This window comes from Macrotis lagotis, chromosome 3 (genome assembly GCF_037893015.1).
Source record: "Macrotis lagotis isolate mMagLag1 chromosome 3, bilby.v1.9.chrom.fasta, whole genome shotgun sequence".
Taxonomy (NCBI): domain Eukaryota; kingdom Metazoa; phylum Chordata; class Mammalia; order Peramelemorphia; family Peramelidae; genus Macrotis; species Macrotis lagotis.
In genome coordinates this window covers 144,784,617-144,802,259 of record NC_133660.1, presented here as the reverse complement: position 1 = coordinate 144,802,259, position 17,643 = coordinate 144,784,617, and the positions used below count along the sequence as shown (strand labels likewise).

The 17,643-nt window shown below is 35.0% G+C and overlaps 1 protein-coding gene across 2 annotated transcripts in view; it reads left to right on the top strand.

Annotated features, from left to right (window-relative positions):
* Window positions 1-17,292, top strand: part of LOC141517870 (UPF0462 protein C4orf33-like) — a 34,928-nt gene extending 17,636 nt beyond the window's left edge. The window contains exons 3-5 of one of the 2 annotated variants that reach the window (XM_074229298.1): window positions 3,811-3,862; window positions 3,969-4,168; window positions 7,265-17,292. In XM_074229298.1, the coding sequence (XP_074085399.1) occupies window positions 3,811-3,862; window positions 3,969-4,168; window positions 7,265-7,382 (370 nt within the window). In that variant the 3' untranslated portion in view covers window positions 7,383-17,292. The remainder of the gene's footprint in view (window positions 1-3,810; window positions 3,863-3,968; window positions 4,169-7,264) is intronic. The other variant, XM_074229297.1, reaches the window with a different exon arrangement.
* The last annotated feature ends 351 nt before the right edge of the window (window positions 17,293-17,643 follow it).

Genomic DNA, 17,643 nt, shown 5'->3' with positions numbered 1-17,643 from the left:
TTTCCTTTCTGTCTGTCTGTCTTTCTTTCCCTTTTTCCTTCCTTCCTTCCTTCCTTCCTTCCTTCCTTCCTTCCTTCCTTCCTCTCCTCCCTCCCCACCCTTCCCTTCCCTTCCCTTCCCTTCCCTTCCCTTCCCTTCCCTTCCCTTCCCTTCCCTTCCCTTCCCTTCCCTTCCCTTCCCTTCCCTTCCCTTCCCTTCCCTTCCCTTCCCTTCCCTTCCCTTCCCTTCCCTTCCCTTCCCTTCCCTTCCCTTCCCTTCCCTTCCCTTCCCTTCCCCTTCATTTCTTTTTTTTTTGGAGGTAATAGAGTTAAGTGATTTGCCTAGGGTCATACAACTAATAAGTATCTGAAGCCATATTTGAACTTAGTTCCTCCTGACTCCAGGGACAAGGCTCTATTGATTACACCACCTAGCTTTTCTTCCCCTAGTTCTTTTTACACATCATGGTGCTCTGGGTACTTCTGGTGATGCTGTGGAGACACTGTCCGATCCTGGCCTCTCTCATCTGGTGTCCTATTGCTGGTGTCAGAGCAACAACACCCTCTTCTGTGACCCTGAGATTCCTTCTGAGGTTCAGAGTAACAGTGTTGTGATCTTCTTTTACTCTGAATCTCCATTTTTCTACAATCTTTGCTTGTCACTTGCCTGGAGGTCAAATTTGTGATCCTGTGCTTGAGTAGATGTCTAGAAAATTAGGCTATACTGCTTCTTCATACTTCAACATCTTGGCTGATACCCTGGACTTATCCAAGATCACATAGTTATGCCAGGATGTTTCTTAAGGAAGTGAAAAATAACTTTCTTAAGAAAATGATCTTTGGCAGCTAGATGGCACAGTGGATAGAGCACCAGCCCTGGAGTCAGGAGTACCTGAGTTCCAATCTTGACCCAGACACTTAATAATTACCTAGCTGTGTGGCCTTGGGCAAGCCACTTAACCCCATTGCCTTGCAAAAAAAAAAGAAAAGAAAAAAAGAAAATGATCTTCAGTCAATTTCATAGACCCTGTGATATGTAAATGAGTATCACTTTCCTATGGCATTCTAGTTTGGGGGTAAGTTTTGAGAATCTCTCCAGATGAAATAATACTTTCATTTTGTGCCAGTTTAAGTTATTTAACTAGATTTCATAATTTTGATTATGTAATGATAGAATTCTAAGAGGCCTTAGTAGCCATCTAGTTCAACCCCTATATGAAAAAATCTCTACAACATAACCCTCAAGTGGTCAGTAAGCAATTTGGGGGGGGTAGTTTTTTCCTTTTGTCTTTTTATTCATAGTGCCTAACATGGCTTGTGTACATAATATTTACATAAATTTTTTTTGTTGGATTTCATTCATCTGGTCTTTTTTTAAAATCTAGAATGAAGGGAAAACCCACTATCCCCTAAAGTAGTTCATGCTACTTCTAGATAGCAATAATTATTAAGGAAGTTTTTCCTTATGTCAAACCTAAATTTTCCCTTTTGTAGTTTTCACCCTTTACTTCCAGTTCTGAGTTATATTTTTTCAAAGTACATGAAATGCAATATTGGCACAGCATGTGACTTTTTTGTATAGGATTACATTTGTCATAAATGGGTCTGCATTGTTAGTGGAGCTATGAATTGGTCTAATCTCTTTAGAAAGCAATTTGAAGTCTTTTTGAAGAAAGTGACTTAGATATCTGTATCCCTTGACTCAGAGATTTAATTTTTCAGTCATGTATCCCAAGGAAGTTAATTATAAAAAGAAAGGGCCTATATATATCAGAATATTTATAACAGCACTTTTTGTAGCAGCAAAGAACTAGAAGCAAAGTAGATTTTCATTTATTGGGTAATAACTAAATAAGTTGTGGCATAGAAATTTAATGGAATAATGTTATGCCATAAGATATATTGAATATAATGCATATGGAGGAACATGGGAAGATATATAAACTGATGCAAAATAAAGTAAGCAACCAAAGAAAACAGTCTATACTATGGTTACAATATTAATATAAAGAACAATAAAACAATTGGAATTGAATCTCTGAAATGATGGCCAAAGAAGAGATATAAAAGGATACTTCTTTGAAGATGTGAGGGACTACAAATATAGGCAGATTTTTTTCAATGATAAGTTATGCTGAACTGATGCAAAGTAAAATAACCTCCTCCCTCCTTTTTTATTCTCTACTATAAAAGATGGTTTTCTTGGAAGAAGAGGAGAGAGATATATTGCAGATATAGTAGATGTAGATAATTTATAGTATGTAGATAATTTAAAAACAAAAGATGTAGATAATTTATAGTAATGTAGATAATTTAAAAACAAAAGATATAAAATTTAATGAGAAAAAATTAATGAACTTCATGCTCTGAAGTAGGAGAATTCAAATATGTCATTTTTTAGGAGTCACTTCTCTACTTTCATTGGCTAAATATTTTCATTTGTTTTTGTTTGTTATTAGAAAACTTAATGACAGACACTTTTACATATGTTTTATATATTTTTATATGTATGTTTATAAAAAAGAGTAGTAAGGGAAATAATTTTCATTTCTTTCTTTTTTTAATAAAAAAAGATTTTATTTATTTTGAATTTTACAATTTTCCCTCTAATCTTGTTTCTCTCCCCACCCCCCCACAGAAGTCAGTCTGTTAGTCTTACATTGTTTCCATGGTATACACTGATCTAAGTTGAATGTGATAAGAGAGAGGGACATGATTTGTCCTTAAGGAAGAAAATAAAGTATAAGAGAGAGTGAAATTTCATAAGATAATGTTTTTTTTTAAATTAAAGGTAATAGTCTTTGATCTTTGTTCAAACTCCACAATTCTTTCTCTGGATACAGATGTTCTTCAACACAGATAGCCCAAAATTGTACCTGATTGTTACACTGATGGAATGAGCAAGTCCATTAAGATTAACCAGCACCCCTATGTTGCTATGTACAATATTCTTCTGGCTCTGCTCATCTTGCTCAGCATCAGTTCATGCAAATCCTTCTAGGCTCCCCTGAATTCCCAACCCTCCTGGTTTCTAATAGAACAATAGTGTTCCATTACATACATAACCCACGGTTTGTTAAGCCATCCTCCCATTGAATGACATTCACTTAATTTCCAATTCTTTGCTACCACAAACAGGGCTGCTATAAATATTTTTGTACAAGTGATGTTTTTACCCTTTTTCATAATCTCTTTGGGGTATAGACTCAGTAAGTGGTATTGCTGAATCAAAGGGCATGCACATTTTTATTGCCCTTTTGGCATAATTCCAAAATGCTCTCCAGAAAGATTGGATGAGCTCATAGCTCCACCAACAATGGATTAGTGTCCCAGATTTCCCACATCCTTTCCAACATTGATCATTGTCCTTTCTGGTCTTATCGGCCAGTCTGAAAGGTGTGAGGTAGTACCTCAGAGATGCTTTAATTTGCATTTCTCTAAAAAGTAATGATTTAGAGCAATTTTTCATGTAACCATGGATCACTTTGATTTCCTCAGCTGTAAATTGTCTTTGCATATCCTTTGACCATTTGTCAATTGGGGAATGGCTTGTTTTTTTGAAAATTTGACTTAGTTCTCTGTATATTTTAGAAATGAATCCTGTCAGAAATACTAGTAAATTGTTTCCCAATTTACTACATTTCTTTTGATCTTGGTTATAGTGGTTTTGTCTGTGCAAAAGCTTTTCAATTTAATGTAATCAAAATTATCTAGTTTGTTTTTAATGATGTTTTCCATCTCTTCCTTGGTCTTAAACTGCTTCCCTTTCCATAGATCTGACCGGTATAGTTTCTTTCTTTAAAGCACTTACAAGATATTTTCATTCTGGCAGCCATGGACAACATTTGGTGATTTTACTATCTGGGAGAAGAAAATCATGGAAAGTAAGTAATTAGGTGCACAGCCTTTTCAAATATCTAGGTGCTTTCTGCATTGGTGCAAATTTGCCGTGTTATCTTATATACATCTTTCATTTTACTGTTGTTCTAGCAAGAGCTTTCTTTATCATTTGAGGTATCCAGACATGAGAATACATGGGAAGGTAAAGCTCATCTTCCTTGGAGTTATTTTCCTCCTGATGTAGAGAAATTTAATTTATTTGCGATTCATGGATCAAAAACTGGAAGAACTTATGAAGCACTTTATCCCATACCTCAAGATGAGATTAAAAATGGACAGGAACCTGATTTGTAAGTAGAACTATATAATGAATTGCATCTGGTATATTCTGTTGACCTTGGGAGGACAGTGCCCACTTACACTGAGTGCCTACTCTTAGAGTAAAGGAAAGAAAATTGTTTTAAGTTTGTAATTCAGTCCTATGTACTCCCTGGTTCCTTGATTGATACACAATGCTAACACAAACTCTAAAGTTAACAGTCAAACACTAAAGAGCATAGGAATAAAGGGATTGTTCCTTAGAATAATAAGCAATATCTATCTGAAACCATCAACAAGCATATGCAATGGGGATAGGCTAGAGGTCTTCCCAATAAGATCAGGGGTGAAACAAGGTTGCCCATATCACCACTACTATTCAATATTGTATTAGAAATGTTACCTTCATCAATAAGAGAAGAAAAAAGAAAATGAAGGAATTAAAATTGGAAAGGAAAAGGTAAAACTCTCACTCTTTACAGATGACATGATGATATACCTAGAGAATCCCCCAAAATCATCTAGAAGACTACTAGAAATAATTAGCAACTTTAGCAAAGTTACAGGATATGAAATAAACCCTCATAAATTCTCAACATTTCTATGTAACTAGCAAGATGCAGCAGAAAGAGATAGAAAGAGAAATCCCATTCAAAGTAACTTCAGGGTGGTTAGGTGGTGTAGTGGGGCAGCTAGGTGGTGTAGTAGGGTGGCTAGGTGGCGTAGTGAATAAAGCACCGGCCTTGGAGTCAGGAGTACCTGGGTTCAAATCCAGTCTCAGACACTTAATAATTACCTAGCTGTGTGGCCTTGGGCAAGCCACTTAACCCCATTTGCCTTGCAAAAAAAAAAAACCTAAAAAAAAACCCAAAGTAACTTCAGATTTATATATATATATATATATATATCTGCCAAGGAAGACTCAGAACCTTTTTGCAAACAATTACAAAACACTTCTCACACAAATAAAATCAGATTTAAATAACTGGGCAAATATCAATTGCACATGGATAGGCTGAGAAAATTAATAAAAATGACAATTCTACCAAAATTAAACTATTTGTTTAGTACCCTACCAATCAAAATTCCAAAAAAATAAGTTAACAAATTAGAAAAAAGTGTAAGTAAATTCAATATGGAGAACTAAAAAGCTGAGAATTTCCAGGGATTTAATGAAAAAAAAGTGCAAAAGAAGGTGACAGCTCTAGATCTAAAATTATATTATAAAGCATCAGTCATCAAAACTGTCTGGTATTGGCTAAGAAATAGAATGGTGGATCAGTGGACTAGACTAGGTGTAATAGCAGGAAATGATTATAGTAACCTGTTGTTTGATAAACCCAAAGAGTCCAGCTTCTGGGATAAAAACTCTCTCCTCAGTAAAAACTGTTGGGAAAATTGGAAGTTAATATGGAAGAAACTTGGATTAAACCAGCACCTTGCACCCTATACCAAGATAAAATCAAAATGGACACAGGATTTAGATGTAAAAAATATTATAAGCAAACTAGGAGATCAAGGAATTAGTTTACCCATCAGATCTATGGAAAAGGAAGCAGTTTATGACCAAGGAAGAGATAGAGAACATTGAAAACAAACTAGACAATTTTGATTACATTAAATTAAAAAGCTTTTGCAAAGACAAAACCCACTGTAACCAAGATAGAAAGAAATGTAGTAAATCGGGAAACAATTTTTACAACAAAGTTAATAGCTCAGTTTTTTCAGACCTTTTCAGGAGCTTAACTAGAGTCCCAGTGGTGAAGAAAGGAGCTATTGGCAAGAAGTCACTATTTGGGCACATATTGCTTTGTTCCAAAATACACTGCAATGTTTTCATTCAGTCCTGCAATCTCTGTGCCCTCCCTTTTCGCCAATTTGTCTTTAAGTCCTTTCTTCTTTTCTCTTCTTCCTATCCTGAGTAGGTTTTTAAATTCTATATTCCCTACTTCCTTTCTTTCTCTTTTACTATTCTATTCTTCTCTTTAACCATTCTCTATTTTTCCCACTCAGTTCTTTAATTTTTTTCCTTTATGTAACTACTTTGCTATTCTATCCTTCCTCTATATATTTTGTTTAAGCATGACAGGTGTACAGGCCAGTGCAACTCTATGTAATCAGGTAGGGAGGGTCAGGGAGTTAGAAATAATTGGTTCAGACATTGAGTTGGTATTTCTTTATCCAGTTTATAGCTAGGACTTATATTCTTTTTTACTCCTCTCCCCCTTAGCTCCAGATATCTAGATTTCATGTGTATGGACTACCACTACTAAGGGTACTCTTGTACTTTTGTATTCCTTTTACTTCCTTTGATGACCATGAGTTAACCAGACCTTTTCTGAGTCATTTGACTGAACATATCAGTTTGATAAGATGGAAGTTAGCATACTGTTCCTTCTAGTCAGGACTGTCAGACCTTATCATCTTTTTCTTCCATTGCATTTTAAGGTCCTTTGGGCTTTGCCATTTTCCCTGACTCTATACTCTCCAGATCCTTGGTCCTTAAGTTGTACTAGTAAATGCCTTAGGATTTCTGGGCCTTTTCATCAGTCCTTTAGCTGAACTTTCTTTTATTTGTTTTCTCTAATTATCCATTATTATTAAGCACTTAAGATTAAGTGCTTAATAAATACTTTTCATTCATTCATTAATTCCTCCCTGGTCTTACACCAGCTGTCATCACTTTTTTTCTCTTTTTTGTGGACTTATGGAAAAAAAGAAAAAGAGATTTTGTTCCATGTACCAGTATAGCAGGTGTACTCTGAGAAATTGCATTTTTTTATAAGTCCATGGTAGAACCTTAGTAACAGTCCATTATTCTGTCTAAAAAGGGAAGAACTAACTTTTAAATTTGATAGTGCAAGATAATTTTTAGAATAACTTCTTAAATACCTGTAAATGAAAACCACAGCAACAAAGTATGACTCTTTCCAATATCTGGAAAGGGCATGCGGATATTTGGTTATAAAGAGATACAGGAATGAAAGATACTTTCAACTGTCTACTTTGGGATTTCCTTATGCCACATAAAAGATCTGAAAAAATAGAATAAATTCTCCTTCAAGACATATATTTTCCACAGATTCAAAATCCATTTCAAATCCCACTCTATTTTCTTTTCCTTTTAGCCATCGCCTGGAATACTTCAAGCCTTTTAGTTTGAATGCGATTTTTGGAGAGGAGTGGAAACAGCCTGAATCAAATCTTTGGATGTCACAGAAGCCTACTGCAGAGGAGAATAAATAATTTCATTTCTGTTTTCTGTCTTCTTGAAAAAAATCAACAAATTACAGGCAGCAACCTCTTAAAGGAAACTGTGAACATTTGAACAATACATATTTACGAAGATGATTTTGAAAAGTGAGATTTTCAAGAGCTACATGGCAAATAGGATAGTATTCAAGATAACAAAATGTTTGTGAATGATCTTGTCTCTAAAAGTAAATGATTTCCCCAAGGAGAATAGCCAAGAAGTTATCATGTCATTGATCTATTCAGCAATTTCCTTAAGCATTTCTAGCATATCTGCCTCCATAAACTCTGGAGCACAATACTCCATTCCTCAGTAGCTCTCCATCAATCTAAGCTCTCTTTCTGTTTTTTTTTTAAATTCAATTAGATTCAACAAACGTTTATTAAATGCTGGCTATGGTGAGAGAACTAGACCTGGAGTCTGGAAGACTTGAGTTCATATCTGGCCTTAGACATGTTCTAACTGAGTAACCTTGGGCAAATCACTTAACCCTGCTTAACTTCAGGTTCTTCATCTGTAAAATGAGCTGGAGAAGGAAATGGCAAACTATTTCAATATCTTTGTCAACAAAAAACCTCAAATAAGGTCACAAACAGTCAGACACAACTGGAAAAAAACTGAACAACAAGGATTACTATAATAAAAGAGAACAGTGCTTGCCCTCAAAGATTATGCATTCCCCTGAAGGGATAGAATATCATATATAAGTAAGTAAATAAAGAGTATATACAGTATAAAATTCTAGATGGAATTCTTGTTGAATAAATGAATGAGAAGAAAGTGATAGTCATGGAGGTCTGGGGAATCAGGAAAGTCTCATGTTGGAGACTTTGAGATGTGCTTTGAGAAAAATTGAGGACTTAAGGTATTGAAGGTGAGGCAGGATTTTTTTATGTAACCTCACATATCTATGCTTTGTTCTAATGGGAATAGGATCATTGATTCAGATGGGCATGCCCTTTTCCCAACACCATGCTATGCATTATAGTTTGGATAATAGAAATATTTCAATGAAACCAATTTAAATAAAAATTCTAATTGGAAATGAGGGATTAGGGATATGAAGTGATTTGCTTATTTAATACACAGTTGTACAAAGAGACCTTAAATAATGTTTCAAAATGTAAGGAAATGTAAAAAATCCTTGCTACTGTCAGTAAATGGGAATTCAAAGTATGAAGATTCTCTCCACTGATGCAGAGTCAGACTACAACCCATCTTTGAATTAGTAGATAAGTAGATAAGATCTGGGGGTTGCCAGAAGCATAGAAGGCTAAATGAATTGTTTCCGGTCCATGGCTTTATCAGTGATGATATTTAAATCTAGCTTTTTCTGACTCTAAACCCAACACTCTATATCATGACATATTGCTAAAATATCAACTGGGAATTCATTGAAGAAAACAACTTGTGACATAAATCTTGGCATTCCCTTGATTTTTTTTTTACTTACCTAAATCCTTTTTACCGGATCTTTAACCACTGAATGGGTGTTGCCTCAGAGAAACTGAGACCTAGGAAATACCTTAGCTTTAAAAGGTCACAGTCCCTCACTGCATCTGGGACTATTTCCAGTCATCCTGATCTGTGTCTTGCCCCTGGATTCAAAGAGGGCTCCAGAGGAGCGAGGCTGATGACTTTGCACAGAGCCCTATCTTACTTAAATTCAGTTCACTTACAAATCAAGATCTTTCTGATGTCATAGATTTGTGAGAAAGGACAAACAACAGCAACAATATATAAATCCTCATTTGTGTTACTGAAATATGATCCTGTTAGCCTGTTGAACAAATTAATCAGTGTTCAGTGAGCTTTAAGATTGTGAACTTTAAGACAGACTTACTTTGGGAAGAGAATGGAGATTTATTGGAAGGATACACAGGAATAAATGTCAATCAACAGCTCTTTATACTATTGGATGAATCTAGAGCATGTTATGAATAGGCAGTCCAATCAATCTAGTCACCACTTTACTGATTACTGGGGATATGGTGGCCCCCACTGGTTAATAACCAAGAGTACACCAGCTCAGACAGAAAAGGACTGGAGAGAAAAGTCCTGGCAGTGTGGAAAAAACAAAAAACAAACCTCAAAGGGAGGCATGGGAGCTAGGAGAAACTGAAATGTAATTATCCAAAAGATATTATGGCAAAAGACATTTAGGGAGAAAAGCAAAACATAGATATTTAATGGTATTAGCCTGGTGATAAAAGTCCATTCTCTATAGTGAATACATTCTTTCATTTAAACAATGTGTTTCCTCTACCTGTAATGAAATAAAAGCCAAACTGTCTTGAGAATATATATACTACCGGGAGAGGAAATTAAATATCACAGATAAGCTTAGAAAGTCCAAAAAACAGCAATCTTGGTTTTTCAGTTAATGTTCTTTGTAATATCCTGGGTTTTAGAATATTTATTTTGCTACAGTTTTTAAGATATTTCTATTTATTATAGAATAAACAAAGGAACTATTTTTAAAAATGGATATACATCTTATTTAAAAATAAAAGCAAACAAACAAATTTACAGTTTTGTATGCTGTTTGGTAGACAAGAAAGCACCAATCTTACAGTCCAAAAACAAAAAAACCCCAAACCTTCCAAATAAATAGTGTAACAATTAGCTTTTAAATGCGGTTAGGAGTTTTTCTGAGATGTTTGTGACTTTAGACAGGAAGATTTTTTTATGTAAAAAATAAAATTCTTTAAAAAAATTGACGTGCATGGAGCTCAATTTTGGCTTTTTTAGAAATCGAATCCATTAGTGAGGTATCTCTAACTCAAACTACTGGCACCATCTCTAAGTAGGAGGGCAGGTGTGTCTAGCAGCTGTAGCAAATTTCCATTTTAACTAAATAGCACAAGAAAAGAATAATGTTCCTTTGTTTTAAAAATGCATAAATGCATTTCTTTTTAGGGTTTTGAATGAATTACTACAGGTACTGTGCAGATTTTCTCTTCTCACTGCCTAAACAGATTACTCAGCACATGTAAATGAATAGGTATTCAAATAATATTTATTCAGTTGTATTCCCAAGCAATTTCCTTTCTGCTAAAACAGAATGCCACAGAATGGGTGAACTTGATTTGTAGTAATCTCTAATTTAAATTTATCTGACATGGTGAAAATGTAAATGATCAGTATGTCATGATCCTTCTTCCCACCCCCAACAGAAAGGATAGAGAGGATGGGGAGAGAGAGAGAGAGAGAGAGAGAGAGAGAGAGAGAGAGAGAGAGAGAGAGAGAGAGAGAGAGAGAGAAACATTTGGTTCAGTCCCTGGAAAAAGGGAAATGCTTTGAAAAATATACTTTAACAAATTGATAATAAAAACAGAGAAGGAGTTGGTGAATGTGAATAGTATATCTTCTCTTTATGTATTCATATTTTTTTCCTTTTTCTCCCCCCCCCCACCTTTTTCAGTTAAGAAGATAATGAAAGAAATGCTAAGTGACAGAGATGTTCAAGTGAATTGAACTATCCTGTCTTGGGAGAAAGAAGGAAGTTTTAAAAATCTGAAGTTTGTAGTTTTCCAGACTTATCCTAATAGTTTAACTCAGGAATCTAAAATTTATATGTATAATCAATTGATCATCAACAAATATTTATTAACCACCTACTTTATATTAGTCACTGTGCTAAGGAATTGAGGATATAAAAAGATGGAAAAGACAGTTCCTTCCCCCACAGGGAGTTTAGGATCTAATGGAGGGCAACTTTAGTAGTATTTGGGCTAATAATTGCTAGCATTTATATGGCACTTTAAGGATTGCATAATGCTTCCCACAAATATTATTTAATTTGAGGGGATTAGAGTGGAAATAATAAATGATTGTGATATAAAAATATCTATGCAACTTCTTAAAAACATGATGCTTAAATTATGCAATATAAAGAACATGGAGTCAATAGTGGGAAAAGCAGTAGAATGTTGTCTTTTTTTCTTTTCAAAATGTGAGTAATTCATTTACTTTTGGATGATATCAACTCCTTGTGATGACACACTCACTAGAAGAAAAGGTATTTCTAAGTGTTTAGAATACTTATTCATCTTGAATTTATTAAGAATTTACTATTACTATTACTATAGACAGATACTGTCCTAAGCACTGTTGGTACGACAAAAAGTTAAATCAATCCTTGCCCTCTGGTAGTGTGCATTCAAAGGAGGAAAATAACATATAATAAAATAGATACAATCAATATATACAGAGTAGATAGAAAGGGGGAAAGGCTCCAGCAGCTGGGTGACAGGAAAATGACTACTACAGAAGGTGACTACAAAGAGATTTGAGTTTGAGTTCCAACTTGGCTACTAACTGGTGGTGGGCAAGTCACAGTCTATCTGATCTTCAGTTTCCTCAACAATGAAATGAAAGATTTGAATCATATGATCTCTAAGGTTTTCTGTGGACAGATGGATTGGTGTTCATGCTAAAAACAAAACCATCCAAATGACCCCAACTCTCCCAGTTCTTGAGTATTCATTAATTTCTTTCTCCAAAATCTGTAGATTATAAAAATGCTGTACATTTTATAGTATTTATAGGTATCTTCTGTTCTTCTATATGCTTTACCATCACAAAAGAAAGAACTAAAACCATGATACAACACTATCATAAAAGGTTTTAAGATGATTTAAAATTAATAATTCCAAAGGACAACAGACTCCCTAGGGAGGCATCACTAGTTCATCTTTGGACGGATGCAGGATGATCACTTATCAGTAATGCTGTAGCCAGGATCCCTTTTTCAGATATGTGTTACAATAAATGGCTACAATATACCCTTCCCATTATGAGATTCTGTGATTCTGTGATTTGGTTCACTTATTTATAGAATGAACCATCCCAGCAACTCATACTGTTTATTACAACATTTATAAATAGTTAAAACTAGCCCTTTGAGTAATGATTTGCTGATAAGACACCCGGGTTCAATTACTAATTGCCTATTTTGAATTCTACTCACTATGAAGCAAATATTGATTTAACATAGTGACTCATGATTCCAGTGTTCTGTATATAAACATAGATATCATTTTTTTATGGCAGCTGTCTGGAAATTTTCCCTCCATATTTATGAAAGTAAAGCGTGAAGACTTTTCAGTGAATGTTGTTGGTGATGTCTATAATTACATCAGATTTAAAGTCTCAGCTGATTGTATGTGACCTACATGAGTTGGTAAAGTGCCTATAAATCAGACTTTGCCATCTCACACTACAGTTTCTGAACCTTGGTTCAGAAAATATAAAATGTCACTCAACAGTACTGGTAAACTAATAGGGGAATCTTTGAAAAGCAGGACATTTATGGCATGCCCCAAACTACACAAAATGATACAGATGAAAAAGATAATTCATTGTTTGTTTGCTTTTTTTAAAGAACTAATAGTTTCACAAATGATTCTTCCCAGTGCTTTAGGAAGGTACCTTTATTCATCCACCAAAATGCTGTATGAAATTGTATTGGAGCATAGTTACAGCTCAAATAAATGATTAAGTCAGCTGTAATGCTATAAGAAGCATAAAAAGATTTTTAAGCAAAAAAGAATAAATTACATTAGGTAGAATAAATCATAACACTTTCCTCATTTGTTATATCCCTAAGATTTTTTTTTGCAATGTGATGGGATTTAAGTGACTTGCCCAAGGTCACAAAGCTAAGTAATTATTAAGTATCTGAGACTGGATTTGAACTCAGGTACTCCTAATTACAGGCCTGGTGCTCTATTCACTGTATCACCTAGCTGCCTTATCCCTAAGCTTTGTAGCAGGCCTCATCTCATTGTACTAGATCTCTATCTTTCAGATAAACCTAAGATCTATATCCCTCAATGAGTTTGTGGGTAAATTTCAGGGATTCTGTAAAACTGGATAGGAAAAAAATACATCTTTATTTTAATATGTTTCCTTTGTATTCCTATGCATTTAAGACATTATTCTGAGAAGTTCATAGGTTTTACCAGACTACCAAGGGGGTCTATGATGCAAAAAAGTTGATAATCTCTGCTTTAGAGACAGGATATTCTTGCAAAGCCCTGTAGTTATAGGTCTCCCATATGCATTCTGTTTGTGACAATCTGTGGAATTAACTATAGGTCAAATCAGCTACTCTTTTACCCACTTAACCATTGAGATCCATAAAGTTCTAAGGCAAAGATCCTAAAATAGGGAATGAAGATACAACTTCAGAAAAAAAATAACTTCATACATGAATTCAAAGGAGCAAACCAGTCCTGGTATTTTTACTTTGTCCATGTCTTATGAAAGTCCCCAAAGGGGGGTTTCTGGCCTAGCAAATATCACGGATCAAAGGAGGCCATGCCTTATGCTCACTGAGATTGACTAGCAGTGTAATGGTCAATTGTGAATATCTGAATAAAAATGCAATTTATTGTGTTATTTCCTCATCAAAGGAATCACAGAGCTCACTATGACATAGATCTCAAAAGAGGTGGGGCAAACCATTCATCTTGGTAATCTGTACTTTTGGAGGTCAGAAAGTAGTTTAGTTTTGTTGGTATATAGAGTATGATTAAAATAGGAATATGAAGTAAGCCTAAAACCATAGGGTGTCTTATACTATGGAGGACCTTGAATGGCAGGGAGAATTTAAAGATAACTAGATAGGCAATAAACAGCTGGATGGCTTAGTGGATAGAATGCCAGTTCTAGAGTCAGGAGGATCTGAGTTAAAATCCAAGTTACTTGATTTTGTTTACCTCAGTTTCCACATCTATAAACTGAGAAGGAGATGGAAAAACATTTGTCCAGAAAATCCTCAAAAGGATATTTTTTTTCTTTCCTTTTTTTAAATCAGGATACATAAAATAGAAAGGGTAGGGGGAAGGTAGGAAGACTGGCCAGGAGACCTTTGTAAAGAACAAGAAAGGAATATTGAAGGTTTATATAGGGTGAGTTCATCATTGATAAAAGATGGTATGAACATGAAAGATGTTATGGAGGCACAATTTATATAATCTGGAAAATGATGGGATATGAGAGGTAAGGGAAAGGAAAGAATTGAAATCAGCTCTAGGGTTATGAATGTAGGAGGCTAGATGAGTTGTGATGGGATCAATAGAAATAATGAAGTCAGAGTGGTTCAGGAGAAGAGTAAAATCCATTTTTAACTTGTTGAGTTTGACAGTGGATAGACACAAATAATCTATATGCAATTGGATTGCTGGTCCAATTTCAGAAGGCCAGGACTAGAGATGAATCTGTGAGTATCAGTGTTAAGTGATATTTGAAGCCATATGGCTTTAAGAGAATGGGCTTGCCAAAGGAAAAGGTAAAATAAAATATTTTTGAATCTTTTTTGTTTGTTTTTAATAAGAAAGTCAATGAACTATTGGATCCATTTGGCATCCTCAATAAATAATTCAACTGTATTTTATAAAGCAGCTGATAATAGCAACATCTTTGAGAATTTTAGTTCCAAAATATGCTGTTACTTAGCATCTGGAGCTAGTATTTGCTTTATGAAATGCAGTTTTTCAAATAAAGGAAATGTTCATTTGAGGAAATCACCCAGGAGGTTGCCTGAAGCAAAAATAGAAAAAAAAATAGACTTGACAAAACAAGATATATGACACCTGAAATTTCATTTTTTTCCTAAATCCAAGACTGTTAGATAGAATGTCTGTTGACTTATTGCTGTTCACCGTAATGATTGATGATACCTTTACTCTGGTTTACTAGAAAGATCGGCAATCTTGTTGTTCATATTTCTATTATTTGAACTTGATGGATGTATGAAATTCAGTGTTATGACTTTAGCTTTCATTTTAGTCTTACAAATGAACTGGATGACAGGTGGACAGCTAGGTGGGCCAACTTTTTCCATGTCATGCTCAAAATGATTTAATTTATGACATAAAGTAAGCCATAAAGGTCAATTTGGTTCTTGCTGGTTCTATTTCCTTTTCTATCCATTTATATAAGTTGGTGGTGTCCATAATTATCTATTGATGAGGAGGTTTTCTAAAAACATTTTATTTGCAGATGATAATTGAACGAACTTCTTTCCTGAATCTATGCAGAAAAATTCTATGGGGAGGCTAGGTGGTGTAGTGGATAAAGCACTGGCCTTGGATCTGGGTTCAAATACGGGCTCAGACACTTAATAATTCCCTAGCTGTGTGGCCTTGGGCAAGCCACTTAACCCCATTTGCCTTGCAAAAAATCTAAAAAACAAAAACAAAAGTAAAAAAAAAAACAGAAAAAATTCTACAAGTAGTTATTGTTTCTATTGTCCTACCAGAGGACTTAATCACCACCTTTAGAAATTCATCATCTTGCAACATCACCATAACTCTTGCTTCCTTGTTACTCCTTGCTCCTGAGTCCCTTCCCTTCCTTTAAATTATATGGGGCAAACTAAAGATATCAGAGAGCATCTCCATTTAAGGAGGACTCCCAAGGCAGCTATTGCATCATTTCCCATCTAAGTACACTCCTCTGGACATCATCATGGCTTTTTTCCCTGTTTCCCCTTCTGCTTTCTATCACCCCCTGCCACTTTCAGCCTCCTGTGAAGAGATCTTATGTATTTAAATTCTCACTATTTGTAATCATAATTGTGGAAAAATATGGTAATTGGTTTCAACCCATTGGAAACATGCAATGTGAATTTGAATAATGCGACCACATTACAGGATTTGCACTAATTGGGACTTTGCTGGGCAGTGACTGAAGCATAGAAATAATTAGGAATAAAGGACCAAAGTGATTTCCATTTTCAGATCATAGATATAGAATTGAAAGGGATTGTAGAGGATATCTATTCCAACTTCCTAATTTTATAGATGGCAAAACTAAGGTCCAGGGAGGTTAAATCACTTTTAGTAAGAATAGGCAATAACAGAGGTGTAATATGGGTTCATCCTTCATTTTATTTCTTCTAGGCCTTGATATAGGAAACTATGAAGCACAGGTCCTCATGCTACCTGAATAGAATCAAGAATACCAAGCTCTTCACTGCCCCTGAAAGCCTATCTTTATAACACTATTATTCTTCCAATGATACTATATGGCCACAAATCATGAAACTCCATGACTTCAGAAAAACTAGAATTTTAGGTGATCCAAAGGGCAATAGAAAGATGCATAGCTGATCTTAATAGAGCCATTTATTGCTAACAATGATGTATATATGTGAGAAATGGCATAAAAGATCAACAAAGAAATTTACGACTGGAAAAGGAAGGTGGGCTAATCTGACAATAAAAGTAGAAGATAACAGTATAAATTATGTATTGGTATTCATTACATTGAAAAGCAAAAATAAAACAAGAACAAAATCAAAGGAAGGCCTCTATCATATTGGAACAATCCTCTAGAGAGGATCAAAAGGACATAGTCAATAATTTCACATGATGGGGAAGGATTGGAGTTATAATTTATGCTAGTTTAAGAGAGATGATAGATCTTTCTAAGTACAAAAGTAATACAGTTCAAAGTAATCTATTTCAAGAAATTTCTCATAAGTGCACAATGGGGTGGTTGTAATAGATTGAATACTCAGAGTGGAGTCAGAATGACTTTTCAGCTTCTGATACTTCCTAGTTAATTGAACAAGGGCAAGGTGTTTAATCTCTCTAACCCCCATTTTACGTATTGGAAAAAACGGGGATACAACACTTATAGTACCTATCTTACAGGAATATTGTGAGGCTCAAATGAGACAATGTATGTAAGGTTCTTTGTAAATCTTGAAGTAGAATATAAATATCAGGGTGTAAAGTATATTCAAGAAAGACTAGTAGCTCTGGTATGAGGGTTGCTGAGACTTTTCAGAATTGATTTTCACCTTTGATGTCTATATTAGCCATCTAACTTATACCTGTGGCTCCAACAAGCTGCAGCATGCACAGCTGCCACACCTGGTAAGCAGTTTTGGCAGACTGGCTAAATAAACCAATTTGATGATAACCAAGGGGTTCTCAAACCCATTGGTGAGTTAGGGAGCTGTCTACTGCAAGCATATGAAGATTTCCCCTGGTGGAATGGGTGGATGAAAACATTTTACTGCCACAGCCATGGAGGCATTGAAACAGGTATTGTGGAATACTTAGAGCACAGTTAGACATTGATGAGATCAAGGTCATTCTCTGCAACTAGAGCTATCACCAGTTGTCTTGATTTTATCTTGCCAGTATTAGACTGACTACCAATGGCTCTATAGAACCATTGTGCTGACCTCTTTGTTGTACACCTGTGAAACCGGAACAGTCTACCAGTGCCGTG